At 40.1% G+C, this 16902-nt stretch overlaps 1 protein-coding gene across 3 annotated transcripts in view; it reads right to left on the bottom strand.

The window, feature by feature from the left end:
• Positions 1 to 16902, bottom strand: part of MYOF (myoferlin) — a 118990-nt gene that overhangs the window by 55043 nt on the left and 47045 nt on the right. For 2 of the 3 annotated variants that reach the window (XM_050959266.1, XM_050959267.1), the window contains exons 8-17: positions 14724 to 14786; positions 14563 to 14613; positions 12228 to 12258; positions 11582 to 11697; positions 10443 to 10569; positions 9284 to 9387; positions 7965 to 8033; positions 7797 to 7840; positions 6756 to 6838; positions 4411 to 4449 (exon numbers count right to left, since the gene is read on the bottom strand). In XM_050959266.1, the coding sequence (XP_050815223.1) occupies positions 4411 to 4449; positions 6756 to 6838; positions 7797 to 7840; positions 7965 to 8033; positions 9284 to 9387; positions 10443 to 10569; positions 11582 to 11697; positions 12228 to 12258; positions 14563 to 14613; positions 14724 to 14786 (727 nt within the window). The remainder of the gene's footprint in view (positions 1 to 4410; positions 4450 to 6755; positions 6839 to 7796; positions 7841 to 7964; positions 8034 to 9283; positions 9388 to 10442; positions 10570 to 11581; positions 11698 to 12227; positions 12259 to 14562; positions 14614 to 14723; positions 14787 to 16902) is intronic. The other variant, XM_050959268.1, reaches the window with a different exon arrangement.

Here is a 16902-nt window from a genome sequence, read left to right as displayed (position 1 = left end):
AAATCAGATGTATAGTCGCTCCCATTACTGCCTCTTTTGTGAAGTGATTGTCAGCCTGTGTATTACAAACTTCTTTTGAGTGGCCTAAAATTTCATTCAAGAGTGAAAGTCCACACATTCACTTATTTTTCATAGATGAATATTTGTTTGCTATGATTATTTTTGATGATTCTGAGTACAGTTCAATAGAATTTACATACCAATTATACTATAGAGCTAAAACACAAAAATGAATCCATAAGCATTTATTTGTCACTTTCATAATTAAAATGAGCAGAATAATTTAAATCGTTTTTTAAAATGTCTGGATTTAGAATTTGTGTGCTAAAACCAGTGCTATTTCAAATCATCACACTACAAAGACAAGACAAGGTGTTTCTAATTTAATGCTTACATCCCTTACCTATATCAATACTACAGCTGTAATTTGAGTACTGCTCTGCTCTAATTTTTGTAACTTTATGTTCGGTATAAAAATCATTCGTAGATAGAAGCATTACTCATATTATTGCTATTGCCATTTGATTTTGTACATATGTACTGTAGCATGTATTATAGTAAGGCTTGAGTTTATTAAACTGAACAGGATACTGATGAACTGAAATGGTTGTAAGGCAGGGATGGGCAAACTACAGCCCTGGGGCCACATCTGGCCTTTCAGACATTTTAATCCGGCACTCGAGCTCCTGCTGGGGTGCAGGGTCAGGGGCTTGCCTCGCTCTGCATGGCTCCCAGAAGCACCGGCATGTCGCCCTATCCAGCTCCTATGCATACAGGTAGCCGGGGGCTCTGCATGTTGCCTCCGCCAAAGCGCTGCCCCCACAGCTCCCATTGGCCAGCAAACGGGGCCAACAGGAGCTGCAGGGGCGGCACCTGTGGATGGGGCAGTGCGCAGAGCTGCCTGTCCATGCCTCCGCGTAGGAGCCAGAGGAGGGACATGCTGCTGCTGCTTCCAGAAGCTGCTTGAGGTAAGCGTCGCTCAGAGCCTGCACCCCTCACGCCCTCTCACGCCCCAACCCCTTGCCCCTGTCCTGATCCCACTCCCGCCCTCCAAACCCCTCGGTCCCACCTTCCTTCACCCTAGAGCCCACACCCCCAGCCAGAGCCCTCAATCCCCTACCCACACCTCTGCCCCAGCCTGGAGCCCCTTCCCACACTCTGAACTCATTTCTAGCTCCACCCCAGAGCCCACCCCCATCTGGACCCTCACCCCTCCCACACCCCAACCCCAAATTTCATGAGCAGTCATGGCCCACCATACAACTTCCATATCCAGATGTGGCCCTCAGGCCAAAAAGTTTGTCCACCCCTCTTGTAAGGGGAAGCAGGCTTTTGTTCTCTAGCTCCGGATTTAAGTGAGTTAATTGTGCCTTCATGCAACATTTGTGTATCCCCTAAAAGTGCTCTTAAGGTTATTGGTGGGTGAACATATAAATAATACAAAAAATTAGAAATAAGTCAGCCCTACATGCAGAGAAATACTCTACATTTGGAATGGTGCTTGAGATCAGGGGCATGATTCTGAGCTCTCTTCAGCTTTACCCTGGTGTATCTCCATTGTTTTTAATGGAGGTATTTCCCGTCTATATTGAAGTAAATGAGATGAGAGTTAGGCTCCAGGTCTTTCATCAACACCTATCAGACTTTTCAGAAACTACTTTGGGGGAGAGCTAGCTCAATGGTTTGACTATTGGCCTGCTAAACCCAGGGTTGTGAATTCAAACCTTGAGGGGACCATTTAGAAATTGGGGGGGGGAACCAACTCAGGGACAATACTTGGTCCTGCTAGTAAAGCAGGGGATTGGACTCAGATGACCTTTCAAGGTCCCTTCCAGCTCTATGAAATAGGTCTCTGTGTGTGTGTGTGTGTATATATATATATATATATATATATATATATAAAAATGATGGCTTTGCCATAGGATAAAGACAGAAGAAGGTGAAGATAAAGGGCTAAATCCTACAAGTCTTTCACTGCCCCTCACTGACTACAGAGCTGTATGTAAAGCTAGCTGGATAGTAAAAGGGAATATGAATGTCCCAGTGTTTCTTACTGGCAAAACAAATGCAGTTGTGTCAACTTTGCAGAATGTACAATGGTTCTGTGCCTTGTGCTTTGTCTGCTTCCAGGTTAGTAAACTTTGTCCATTTTGTCAAAGTTTTGAGTGGTTCACATTCTTTCATGTCTAAACTACAGAGAGTGGATGGGGCCACAGGACTCCTAAATACTTCTACATTTTATGTTCATCTGGACAGCTTATGTTACATTCAGATTATGTAGCTGGTTTGTTTTTTTCTTTGTTGGGTTTGGACCACAGAGCGGTTCAGTCATAGGTCTTTATATGAAACAAAATGAGTTTACTATTGGAAAAAAACATCTGGAGCTGGCCTGATGACCTTTTATTGTAGGTAATTATTAAATGCCCCAGCTTCTCTTACATATAAAGTCCTCCGAGTTCATTGAGGTTGCACAGGTATATCTGAAGACAGAATTTGGCCCATATTTACATCTTTCCTGAAGAATACTACTATAATCTAATTTGAGTATCGACTTTTCCCTGATGATTGCAACTGTACAGGGATAATGTTTTTGGGAAAGATTAATGGTAAATGCAGGGTCCTGTAGAGATTTGTATATTGCTTATATATAAAGCCCTACTTAACTTGCAATATTGTGGAAATTGAAGATTCTGCAATTTTAGGTTTTCAGCACATTTTTGACAGCGTGAGCCCCAAGCCCCTGCTCTCTGCCCGGGGCCCCTGGCAGCGGGAGCCTCTGCTCTGAGCCCCAGGCCCCTGACAGCGGAAAATCATGGAAAAGTAATAATGGACTTTATTACCGGAAATAATAAGGTCCATTATTACTTTTTTGCAATTTTCCATGGCTTGCCTGCAACTCAGCTGCAATTTTTTGACAATCATCCTGCAATTCAAGTAGGGCCTTTGTTGTATGTATTCTAAATCATGTTAAAATGAGCTCGGCTGGCTCCAGGCACCAGCACAGCGAGCAGGTGCTTGGGGCAGCCAATGGGAAGGGGCGGCACATCCAGCTCTTCGGCAGCAAGTCCCTCAGTCCCTCTCAGAGGGAAGGACCTGCCACTGAATTGCTGCTGAAGAATGAAGCAGCGGCAGTAGAGCTGCCACCGAAGTGCTGCCAATCACAGCTTTTTTTTTCCCCCGCCACTTGGGGCGGCAAAAACCTGGATCCAGCCCCTGAAAATGAATTTGCTTCAACAAACTAATCATCTAGATTTGGGGAAATGAAGCAACCTGGTTTCCTAAAGTGAATGACTCTACAATCATAATTTTGGTTAAAGTTGTGGATAAGGTATATTTTAGAATTGAATGTAAGGAGCGTAAACTTTAGTGTAGGTAAAATTCAGCTCTGTGCAAAGGGCTAAGAATTGTCCAGACTTTTGGTGAGCCATTTTAACTGGAGTAGAACTTTTCTTTCAACCTTAAATGTTTTAATTTTCCTCTGTTTCTTCTGTCTTACATTTTAATACCACAGAAGTAATCTTCCACTGCTAAATGATCCAGAAACACTTTCCTCTAATATTAGAAATAAACATAGGGATAATACTAAAAAAACCTTCTTTCTAAAAATAGATTTCTATGTTGAATTAATCTGCATGCTGTTGCTGGTAAATTCAAACAGAAGCGCATTTCTAAAGAAATCAGTGTTGTTTCATTTAAAGACGGTATGTTTAAAGAGCTGATTATCAGAAAGGCTTGAAAATGCTTCATAAAAATGATTTCAGCTTTTATTCACTGTTAGTCTATTTTTCAGTAAGCCATGCTTGGTGAGCTGTGCTGCACTTTTGGATCTGAGATAAGAAAACAAAGCATTTGGGTGGATAAACTTCAACTGCATTGAAACTTAATCTTAACTTAATAGAAATAAATGCAATTTTTAACTTAATGATTTCCAAAAACAACTCTAGGTTATAATGCAAAGACCAATTTGTTCGTAGTTAGAATAAGTCAGGTTTCATTTTTCAGATCTATTTATCCACCCAGTTAAGCATAAGCAAAAGAGCTGTGAAATCTTTTAGGCAGTTCATTATTTACAGGGAGCTCTACAGCAGCATACACAGTTGAGCTTTTCATTACTAACTGAAAAACTGCAAGCCATTTGTCAGAGTGCATAATAACTGAAACAACTACACACTCAGCTCTAAAATGCAGTGCCACACATCAGCCAAATAGAAATATTTTCAAACCAATTCCAGTGCCCAAACTGATTTAAATAGTAAGTCGTATTTAATAGTCTCCAAATGTAGCATTGTATCCTTTACATATTATTTATTTTTTAAAAATGTTTATAAAATAGCTTGGTTTTGTTTTGAGACAATATTGCTCAGATTGGGCACTGGACAGCAAAATCAAATTAAAGACCAAGATATAAACCTTCATATGATGAAGCCCCAGTTCCCGAAGATGAAAATTCTATATTATGAAAAGACAACAGGTTACGTGACAAGAAATTATAGAGCTTAAAAATTAAACATATCAAAGTGCAATCTGCTTTAAAACTATATCAAAGCTGAAGTGACTCTGGAGTGGCCTGGAGTTTTGCTGCTTGAATAAAATGGGGTGTGGTATTTCCCTCGTTTTACAAATTCTAAACAGAGAAAGGCATGCCTAGGGCTATCAGCAAAATACAGTTTTGGTGTCTGTGAGTTCCAGCACCTCTGTCTGAGCACCACATATAAGATTTTTTATTTAAATACTTTTAATTACTATCTTAAAAACTAAAAATCACACAAAATGATTTTTTGTGTCAAGCTTTTCATTTAAGGAAACAATCATGCTACAGATTAAAACATGTTAGGATACTTTCATTTATTGGAATGATTAGACTAGTTCTAATCAGCTGATCTCTTGGAACCCAATTCTGCACACCTTGAAATCAGTGGGAGTGTTGCCATTGACTTCAAGGGGAGGAGAGCTGGAATCTTATATTGAAGATCTGACACTGGAATAGCAATTTTCAGAAGAGATGTTGAGTAACTAAGCACCCAGATTTCAAATCAGAAACACAGAAGAAATTAAGTAACTTTGTCACAGAGGAGAAGGCAGAACAAACTTCATAGGCCCTTTGATCCTGCAAAGATTGGCACACGTTTATCTTTATGCACGAGTAGTTCGCAAACCAGTGTGCTCACATGTATAAAGTTAAATACGTGCTCAAGTCTTTACAGGATTGACGCCAATGTTGTTTTGTTTTTTAAATTACTTACCATAGCTTACTTACGGACAAGCAGGGCTGTTCTTAGACAACTATAAGGATGTTTCATTACATATATCAGAGAAAAGTACTAATTCAGAATTCAAATGATGGAAATTATTTGGGGCCAGCTTCCTTCAGGCTAACTCACCTTACTTGTTATATTAGGCAGCTAAATAAATATCGAGCATGATTTACTGTGAACTCTTCTATGGGGACAGTTAATATGCTGTAAAACTTTTATGACAAAGATTATGCATGAATTTCTGACAAAGCAACACAATGCTTGGCAAGGAGTTGGCCCACCTATAAATGGAATCCTACTATAAGAAGATGAAATTGCGTGTGTGGTTAGAAACATGCTAGGTGTAGATAAAGAAATTATTAATAAAATAAATTACAACATAATTGTAACTAATGGGAATAAACAAACTACTGTGAAATAGTTATAAACATAGCATAACAGAAACAGGAAGGAAATCTCAATTTTGTCTTTTCTTAACCATCTATGGGAAGAAAAATGTTGTTGGAGTATATTTTTATTGCAATATTTCAATAAGTTCACAGATCACACAAGCCCTAATAGAGAAAATATCTCAGGAGGATAGAAACTTTGCCTACCTAAAGGAGTTTTCTTGCAGTCATTATAAGTTTGGCTTTTTAGTTTTCTCAACAAGTAGCAGAACCAATTGACTGAATTGACTGAAAAACTTTGACATATGCTTGGCTCCACTTAAACAAATAATTTAATTGAAAACTATTGAATGAATCCAATGATTTGCAGTTTAGGTGGGCTCAGGCAATGAGATATAGAACCCCTCTCTTCTAGATCACTGGTCTGAGTAGTAACCAAGAGTCACTGCCAGTTGACCACTGTTTAGTGGCATATGGGAAATGAGAGGTGGTCTTGAACCAGTTCTTACCAGATTGGTTTCAAATCACTATTGGCGTCTTATAGGCAGTCTCATTAGGAAAACTGGCTAATCCCCTCTTGACTTCAAGCTGTTTCTCCAAAATCAAGGTTTAGGCATGGTGGCAAGAAGTGGCGGGCAAGGTCACATTTGCTATGGGTCCCCATTCTATACCGGTTCTGAAATAGTGAACTTCAAATTGGCCCCTTTCATACATGCTGAATTCACTAAAAATATCCTGTAGCACTCTGGATTATATCTGTACATCAACACTAGATCAACAGAAGTATTAAGTTATAGGGAGTTTGAAATATTCAATAAAGTTTTCTATGTGTACCAGAAAACTGAGTTTTGAATTATCTAGTATATTCAGAATACTTTCTTGAATTTTGTGAATTAATTATTAATACTCAGGACCATAAGATTTTTCAAAAAGTAAAGTTACTGTTCTGGAAAGTGGTCAATTTGAAAGCACTGAAAACAAGATCTTCTTTAAGCCACAGAACTGGTATAACCCAGGGAAGTCCAGCAAAGCAAACTTTCCTATGCAGTCCCACCATTTCTCTTAAATACACAGAAAATACTTGCTGAATTGTGTAAGCTGAATAACTCACCTTCTACTTCTCCACCAGAAGAAGCAATTTTGGAGAGACTTAAATACGTTGTTCCTACTGCATCATTTTTTGTAAGACGATCCCTATATGAAATGTAAGATTGTAATTAAATGCAACACCGGTCATCCTAAACAGAGGCAAGCTACAAATGGCTAAATGTATTTACAGGGTATATATGTTTAGACCACCTGACATGTTTTATTAACAAAATGCCAGATGATGTCTGGCTCTTACATAGCTGTGTAGTAGGAGGAGAGAGAAGTAAGAGCTGCTCCCAGCATTGCAGAGTTCAAGGGTCAGCAGAATTTCAGTCTCAGAACTGGCAGTCCAGCTAGAGGAAGTAAGTTGCAACCCATAAAGGTGTGTAGTAACCAGAGATGTGCAATCTCTGTAAACTTGGGAACTCCAAGAGATATCCTGCTCTGCTCCCCAGGGGTTGGGTGGCTCCATCCCCAGCCTAGAACTATGCCTAGCAGGCATAATCAGGCCCACAATAAGAATAATAAAACTTGTAACTTGAGCATATTAATATTTGGCCCACTTGCCCAAAAATTGTACATAGGCTTGATATACTCAATATCAGCTAATGTCATGTTAATCAATATAATATACATTGCTGACTAGAGTTAGGCAAATAATTACAAAAATAGTCATTTAAATTTTGGAAATAAACATATTATGGAATTAATGTATGTTTGCAAATACTGGTGAATTATTTGTCTACCTCTACAAGTTGGGCAAATAATGGGGAAAAACTGTAAAATAATTTTTTAGAAAGTTATTCTATAAGTATTATTTAACCCACTCGCATGTTGATTGTACAATGCACAGAAATCAATGGTGTGCCAATGCCATACTATTTATAGCCCCAATGCAGGAAAGCATCACTGTTCAGGAAGGGTAATTAAGCATTTGCTTAAGTGCTTTACAGAATCAGGGCTTCTGGTTCCAAAACCCTGTAAATTATACAAAAATAGGATTTTTTCCACGTAACATAATTTTATTTTGTTTAATACTTTATACAAAAGAGTCAAAACTCACCAGTCAAAAACTGTTAATCTTATTTTTTCACACATTGAGGGAAACTAGAAAAAGTAGCGAAAATAAAATTATTCATTATTTGTCTTTCACATTTAAATAAAATAATGTTCTGAATAAAATAATAAATAATTGATGATGGATATTTAAAGAAGCAAGAGGAAACCTTACCTTGACTTGAAGGTTAACAACTTGATTCCATTCCGGATTAGCATTTTTCTCAATTATATTTGTGCAAACCTGCAAAAAACAAAACACACCAAAAACCACCCCAAATTAAACAGATTTTATAGTAGCTCAAGCTCAAAAAGCAAACAAAAAAGCATGGAACCAGACGCAATTTAGGATAAATTGTATTGGGGCTGGTCAAATAGTATGCCATCACAGGCTCCTACAGTGGCTAATGGTGAATATTCAATTTTCCATGCTTTATTGAGGCATTAGCTTCAGGTTTGTGATTACTGCTGATCTAGGGTGACCAGATAGCGAGTGTAAAAAATCGGGACGGGGGTAGGGTGCCTATATAAGAAAAAGACCCCGAAACTGCGACATCACCCTGTGCTGATCTGATCTACTTATGCAACCTAAATGCAAGAGACAAAACTATTCCACCATTGTCTGAACCATGGTTCTTAGGGGCTTCTAATTTATGGAAAAAACAGCTCATCAGCTCCTCAAAGGTGCTACCACAGTAGCACCCAGATATGACTGAATGACAGCAGGAAAATAAACATAAAAGGATGATCAGCCCTGGTGAATTCATGCTTAGTTTGTCTACATGTTGGAATGGATGAAAGATGTATTGTATTGGCAACCAGATTCCCATTGTTGTTGGTGCCTATTAGGGGCTCCACTGCTGTGGCATTGTATGCAACTGTCTATACTACCTGTGCCTAAAATTAACAGTGATCTAATTGCTAACAATAACATGGAATTGATGTTTGGGTGGGTGTTTGTTTTTGTAATTAAAGCAAGTCATTATGACAAACTAGTGTACACGGGACGTGCAATTATGCACTTAGATTGACTGTGCAATCAGTTATATAAAGCAACCAGGAACACCCAATGAACAGGTAATCTGAAGTGGTCAAGCCCCTACATCTTAGTCGTACATTCTTTTAATTAGAGTCATTAGCTCACCTTTAAAAACCCTTTCTGTGGGATGTTATGGTATGTCCTCAGTCTATTGAATATGCTTTATGACCCAGTACTGTAAACCCTTATGCAGATGAATAACTTTAGTTTCTATCAACTGAAGTTTCCCGTGACTTTATTCTTAATATTCCATGTGTGCTCCTAGATTTTTAGCTCCACCTATTCCTTCTCGTTTTTGCAAAGCGTTGAACTAGATATGCTGAAAGTCATTTTCTCATGTTGACAATGCACTGTACCTACAGTTCAATCATCTTAAGATACACTTAGACATGTGAATACAGTTTTCAAGCACATGATTAGCATGCAAGATTTTAAATATTAACTCAGACAAATACCTTTTTTCCAGCAAAACAAACTTCCACAAATGGATCTACTAGGTTTTTCTTGTCTGCATCACCTCCAAATATTTCCTTAACAGTCTGCGCAAAAGCATCATCCACTGAGGAGAGATTATAAGGCAAAAATTAACTTGAACCCTTTTCTTGAAGATTATGGGCCTAATTCGGTCTCAGTAACTTCTTAGCAATTTTACTTAACTCAATACAGTTGCATAGACATAATTAAGGTCAGAATCTTGCCCTTTGTATTCAGTTTTCAAAAATAAATATTTGCTTCTAGAAATGAAAAAATAATTGAGATTTAGAAGCAACTTCTAAAATTTTGGCCCTGAGAAGATCATAGTGAATTTTGATGTTAGCCTAGAGCAGGGGAAACAGGAGTTTATGCAATCCTCATACTCTCCAGCAAGTAACAGTAGATCAGCGGTCTTGAAGTTGGCCTGCTTTGTCATCCCAGACATAGAAAGGGTGCAGTGAAGGAGAAAGAACTGAATATAAAAGCCATGTTCTGTTACCAAACATGTCTAAGGTTTAATGAATTTCCAGGGACACTTTGTGTATTGCATACAGATACTGCTTCCCTTCTCTGGATGATGAAGCCAGTATCTATTAATAGTATTAATTTTATGTCATTTGCATTTAGAATAAGTTGGAAAAAAATGATGGGCTTTAATAACTTTGTTTGGGAACAATTTATTTAACCTGTTGAGTTTTGAACTCTTCTCAACAAGCTTTGACTTGGGGTTTGGAGAAAGTGTAGAGCAATTAAACAGAGACACAACAACAGAGACAGAATAAAAGGATAGATTTCAAATACAGACTTCCTACTCAGTTAAATTATCATCTTGAATCTCTGTTTGAGGGACCAATGGACACTAGTAGATCAAACAACACACCATCACCATTTATAATAAAATTTCAGATAATCTAAGATAATAACATTGCATTACCCATTACGAAAGTTATATAGATTTGATTGAATATTGGAAAAAGAAATGGGCTGCTTAAACCATCACAGAATTATGGGCTCAAACTACGTGGTAATCTACATTGTTTTTGTTTTATGTCTGGTATTTTTAAAAAAAATCAGTTAACAGATATTTCTACAGGTTATCTATTGCAGTATTGTACAATCCAGTAATAAGAAGCTATATACTCTGGGGAATATCCTCGGCTCTGTAGATTTTAAGAAGAAAAGTGACCCATCGAAGTGCAATTCCAGCCGGCAGTAAAAGATTACTCTCCACATCATCATTTTCATTATCTCGTTCTCTTTTTTCCATCTGTTGGAGATATATTGGTATATATTACCAAGCTATACATGAGAAAAGCATCATATGCTAGACAGTCATGTATAATAATATGGTAATTGGTCATAGCAGCATCCTTTAGTCCCTCCACAAGTTAAAATCTTGCATTACAAACTAGAGTTTATAAAATTATAAAACCATAAAAATTTGTTCTGCCTAAAATGTGTTACTTTCAGCTTCAACCTCATCAGTATTAAATTGGAGCAACCACTATCTTTTTTTTTTTTTCTAAGCAGTCCATATGGCTATTTTTAAAATACTGAGCATAAACCCTGAAGATGTGATATTTATAGGTTTCTGGTGCTTTTTTGCACTCATGTGCAGTGGTGACCGTATGGAATTTTCACACCCATCACAAGGTCTCCTGAAAAAGCATGTTACTGCAGCTGGAAACTATGTACAACTCCGAAGTAATTTGGGAGAATTTACAACTTCCCCTTTGAAAATAAACAGGAAACTGTCAAATTCTCACAGTCATCCTTGTGATTGCAAGAATCACCAGGACACAGAAAGGGAAGGTAATAGTAGGAGCCAGTACTGGAGATACACCAGGATACTGGGAGGGAAGGCAGCAATGGGAGCAAGGAAGCACCAGAGAGAGACTTTAACAGGAGACTGCTAAAGCTGGTATGGCAGTATTCGGACTGAAGGTAGTAGTGGAGTGAGAGGTAGTTAGCCAAAGAAACATATTGTAAGGAGGTTCTATATTTTTAGCTCTTTCTGGCTAGTACCAAGTAGTTAAGGTCAAGATTAAAAAAGTAACTGAACCTGAGACACCTCAAAGGGGCCTGATTTTCAGGCCACCAGGCTCCTTTAAAGTGCCTTGAGTTAGGCACTCAAAAACCACTAGTTATTTTGAAAATCTTGATCTTAGTTCCTGGCGATGCTCACAAAGTGAATTAACCAGTACAAAGCAAGTAGTGCATAAGAAAGAGGGTTCTGGGTACGTGAATAGAAGACAAATACATTTGCAAATTAAACCTACTGGTGGCTCATCTCCTGCCCCCAGGACGAACATGCTGACTTTCAGATAGCCTTTAGCTCCAGAATTTGTGTCTTCGTGGTCACTCAAAAGAAGCCATTTTCTCATGACTGCATGGCCTGAAATAAAGCCAAATAAATAAATCAGCCTTGTCCTTTACACAAGAAGTAGAAGTGTAATCAAGGCCAATATTCTCAAAGTAGAATCTACCCTAAACATAATTATTAAAAAAAAAATTCCTTCTGATCTTAAAAAGCCCAGCCCCTAACAAGCTGTGCAACAATGTTAAAATGTTGAGTGGCATACTAACTCAGGGACACCATTCTCTCACCATGTTTTTGCATGACTTTTCATACTTAATTCTTGTTTATAAGTTAATTATACCAAAATTAAAATCCTTTGGGTGAAAAAAAAATAAGCTACTTATATTGCATTTGGGAACCACTGAAGAGCTAAATACATGTGGCCTTTTTTTGATAAAGATGCTACAGGTTTGAAGCATCTGTCTCAACTAACTTTGCAGCCATGTGTGTTTAGGCATGTTTTTCTACTTCAGAAACACAGCTGAAAGTCACAGCCATTTTAATTGGGCATCTAAAGCCAAAGGAAAAGCAGAAGAAGCTCAGGCTTTGAGGAGATTAATACTTACCAGGTTCATCATAAACAAAGCCAATGTCAATCTGAAATAAAGATTACAATATTATATCCTAAGAAGTAGCAGAATACAGTCACAAACATGTGTGTTTGGCTTTAATTATAGAATCTTAGAAATGCAGGGCTGGAAAAGACCTCTAAAGGCCATCTAGTTCATCCCCGCTGACGCAGGACCAAGTGTACCTAGACCATCCCTGACGGGTGTTTGTCTAGGGTGACCAGATGTCCCGATTTTATAGGGACAGTCCAGATTTTTGGGTCTTCTTCTTATACAGGCTCCTATTATCCCCGACCTCCTGTCCCAATTTTTCGCACTTGCTGTCTGGTCACCCTATGTTTTATCTAACCTGTTCTTTAAAACCTCCAATGAAGGGGATTCCACAACCTTCCTTAGTAACCTATTCCAGTGCTTACCTACCCTTATAATTAGAAATTATGTAAGCCCTAATTCCCTTCAGTTTTTTATACTGTTATTACATTGTTTCTGTGTTATGAGAAATAAAAGCCTTGTGTGGAATGCTCCTGTGAGGGCTAGAAAAGGAACAGAGGGAAGAGAAGGGGATTGATATGCAGAGTATGCTGCTAAGTGATGCTCTGGAAAGGTGGTGGAGAATGTGCCGCTGCGTGGGGGTAGGGGATGCAACCTCAGCAGGACTAGATGAAGGAGACATTCATTCATTTAGAAAAACATTCCTTTCTACCTAAATAAAATATTCCAAGAAGTTACCTACCTGGATACACATAGATATATAAATTTAATCGTTCTGCAGGCTGATTTAATTTACCCCACTAGCATTTACTGCATGCAGCTGGCAAGAGTGAAATACTTACCAATATTGACCCTGTGGAAGTTATAGGAGTGGATTTTCACCAACAGGAATTACAACTGACATTTTTTCTACATGGTTTTGGGTATGAACACCTGTGGTATGCATCTCCACTTCCCTGGGCAGATCCTCAGCAAGTGCAAATTGTCATAGCTTCATTGATTTCAAGAGAGCTAAGACAATTTACACTAACGGAGGAGGTTCCTCCTGCCTCTCTGTTACTACACAAGCATATTTAAACAAAGGGACACCTTTTTTTGTAATTTTGAGATTCTGTATATCATGATGCAATGTTCTGAACCAAAGGCAGTTTTTCTGAATTCCTCCTTCAAGACTCAGGTGATACAGTACAACTGACAGTGACCTTCCACAGCAGTTGTTTCACCCTTTGGAGACTGAAATTCCTTTTCCTTTCTTGGACTATACAGATTCTTACCAGTAGTTTTGGGATAGATAGTCCTATTGCTTTAGGTAGAAAACAATTTTATAAATATTAGTTGTTCATGAAAGGTACATCTATTATACAGACCAGGTAACTTAACTTGCATTTTGCATTTAGTTACACCAGTGTCAATATGGAGTAACTCCCCTGGACCTTATTGAGTTAGTTCTCTTAACTGTGCTGACTCTGCAGCACTAGCAGGCATAGACAATGATCAACAAACAAAACGATGGGACCGACTGCCCCGGCACTACTGGTAAGAGTAAATGCTTGCTAGCATTAAAAGCAAAACATTATAAGGGTAAGTTTTTGTCCCTTTTCAAATGCAGTATCTAGTAATACATTTAAAACTAATGCTTTAAATATTCCTCTAATCCAAGGCCAGTTTTATGACCCGCAGGGCCCGACTGGAATACTCGGCAGTGGTCTGGGGCTTCGGCAGCACTTCGGCAGCAGAGGGTCTGCTCTGGGTCTTCCACGGCACTGAAGGACCCCCCGCCACCAAAATGCCACCAAAGACCCCCAGAGCTGACCCCCCCCACCGCTGAAATGCCACCGAAGACCCCCAGAGTGGGCCCCCGGTCGGCAGGTGGGATCAAACCGGGGACCTCAGTGCATGAGCCTTTATCTCATGAGCTAAAAGCCAACTCGCTGTTGGCTAAGGCTGTAGAGCAGACTAATTCTCTCTCTCTAAGTGGTTTTGGTGCCACTAGATGGGGCAGACCACCATACCCCGGAGGTGTGTGGGTTACATACTTCCCCTAGCTGAGGAAGTGTGTCCTGAGCTTCAGAGATTTCCCATTTGAAATCTTGGGCAAGCCTCCACTTGTAACACCAACAGACACCAGTCATCAGTGGGCGGGATCGAACCAGGGACCTCTCGAGCTTAATGCATATGACCCTCTACCGCATGCACTAAAAGCCAATTGCCTTTTAGCTAAGGCTGTAGAGCAGCCTCATTCACTCTTTCTAAGTGGTCTCGGTGCCACTAGATGGGACAGAACACCACACCCAGGTGTGTGGGTTCCATAGGCAGAATGTAGAAGTCTGATTATACGCACCTTAAATTCTCCCATCAGAGAGTCTGCTCGTAAAGAATAAGAATCATACACCTAAGAGGGAAAAAAAAGGAATGAAACCTTTTCCAATCTTTATACAGCATTGGTTGGACAGTGTCATGTGCATCCAGTGAGTTTTTCTAATGTACGCCTTTTTTCCTTACCCGAATGCTTATTGTTTCATCAAGCAGCTCTAAAGGGGTCATGTGGACATTGTAGAAGAATATCTGTTAAGATGAAACAAACTGATTTAGAATGTTAATATCATGATTTTCAGCTACATAAAGTATTTAAATAGCTTGCCAGGCATATATCTGTTGATATATATTTAGTCTGCTTCCTGTTTGGATGTTCTGCATGTGAATTTAGCACTGCCCTGAAAAGTGAAAGCCACTGTTTATCCACAGAACAGGGGTAGCACGGGCAGTTGCACTGCAAGTTTCCCCGGCATTGCCCTGCTAATGTGCCTTAACCTTGCCCTGGAGGAACCTCTTTTAGAGCGGATGGAGTGGTTCAGTCTGCGTGTTCAATCACTCTTTAGCCTCTCTGCTGCAATTATCAACAAGGATGCCAGTTAGTGCCAAATAAGATGATTCATGCACTAAGAATTTCATGGTTATTTGCACGGAAATAAAACTGATTTTGGTAGCACAGATTTTGTGAAGTATTTACATTTATTTATAAAATATGCTTAAGCAAAAAGCACCGGCTCGACCTGCAGGTACAACCAAGGTCTGCTCAGCATATTACCCAAGCGGCAGGGGAGGATGCAAAGAAATGACTGTACTCCACCTGTAGCCTGCTTATTGATGCTGAGGCTGGCCATGGGCTGATTCAAACCCCAGTGCCATTTGCATTGCCTGGTAATGGCTCAGAGATGGCCAATACATCAGGCAGGGATGGATGGAATGCACCAGTACTCCAGATACACCGTATGCACCGCTGCTGTATCACCTATGCTGGAGGCTGCAGTGGGGTAGGTGTGGTGTAGAACAAGAAGCTGGGGATTCCACCATGCTGGAAGAATTTTCAGCTGGTTAGTTAATCCATTTACTTGGGTCCTTTGTGGCATCGGAGTAGTGCAAGATGCCAGAGTTTAGCCCCTATTCTCTTATAATGTAGTAACACAAATGAATACCACTTGTGCCATTAATACTAATTATGTGGATACCATATGCTAAATACTTCCATATACTCAGCCCTACTTTCAGCCTTTCGCCAATATAAAGTCTGTGGGACAGATTCTCTCCTGCATCCATGGTTTGAATTAGTTTCCAGATACTCTGAGCTATGCCTCTCCCAGCTCAGGGTATGTCTACACTACGGGATTATTCCGATTTTACATAAACTGGTTTTGTAAAACAGATTGTATAAAGTCGAGTGCACATGGCCACACTGAGCACATTAATTCAGCGGTGTGCGTCCATGTACCGAGGCTAGCGTCGATTTCCGGAGCGTTGCACTGTGGGTAGCTATCCCGTAGCTATCCCATAGTTCCCGCTGTCTCCCCCACCCCTTGGAAGTCTGGGTTGAGATCCCAGTGCCTGATGGGGCAAAAAACATTGTCGCGGGTGGTTCTGGGTACAGCCTCACCCTTCCTTCCGTGAAAGCAGCAGGCAACCATTTCGCGCCTTTTTTCCTGGGTGAACTGTGCAAACACCATAGCACAGCAAGCATGGACCCTGCTCAGATCAAGACCACAATCGTGGACATTGTAAACACCTCGTGCATTCTCGTGCAGTCTGTGCTGAACCAGGACCTGCAAAGCCAGGCGAGGAAGAGGCAGCTATGGCAGAGCAGCAACGAGAGTGATGAGGACGTGGACACAGAATTCTCTCAAACCACATGCCCCTGCGCTTTGGAGATCCTGCTGGTAATGGGGCAGGTTCTAGCCATTGAATGCAGATTTTGGGCCCAGGAAACAAGCACAGATTGGTGGGACCGCATAGTTTTGCAGTTTTGGGACGATGCGCAGTGGCTGCGAAACTTTTGCATGCGTAAGGGCACTTTCATGGAACTTTGTGACTTGCTTTCCCCTGCCCTGAAACGCCAGAATACCAAGATGAGAGCAGCCCTCACAGTTGAGAAGCGAGTGGCAATAGCCCTCTGGAAGCTTGCAATGCCAGACAGCTACCGGTCAGTCGGGAATCAATTTGGAGTGGGAAAATCTACTGTGGGGGCTGCTGTGATGCAAGTAGCCAAAGCAATCATTAAGCTGCTGCTATGAAAGGTTGTGACTCTGGGAAATGCGCAAGTCATAGTGGATGGCTTTGCTGCAATGGGATTCCCTGATTGTGGTGGGGCGATAGATGGAGCACCAAGGTACCCAGTACGTAAATCGCA

The sequence above is a fragment of the Gopherus flavomarginatus genome, chromosome 6, assembly GCF_025201925.1.
Source record: "Gopherus flavomarginatus isolate rGopFla2 chromosome 6, rGopFla2.mat.asm, whole genome shotgun sequence".
NCBI lineage: Eukaryota > Metazoa > Chordata > Testudines > Testudinidae > Gopherus > Gopherus flavomarginatus.
This window is presented reverse-complemented; position numbering and strand designations above follow the sequence as displayed.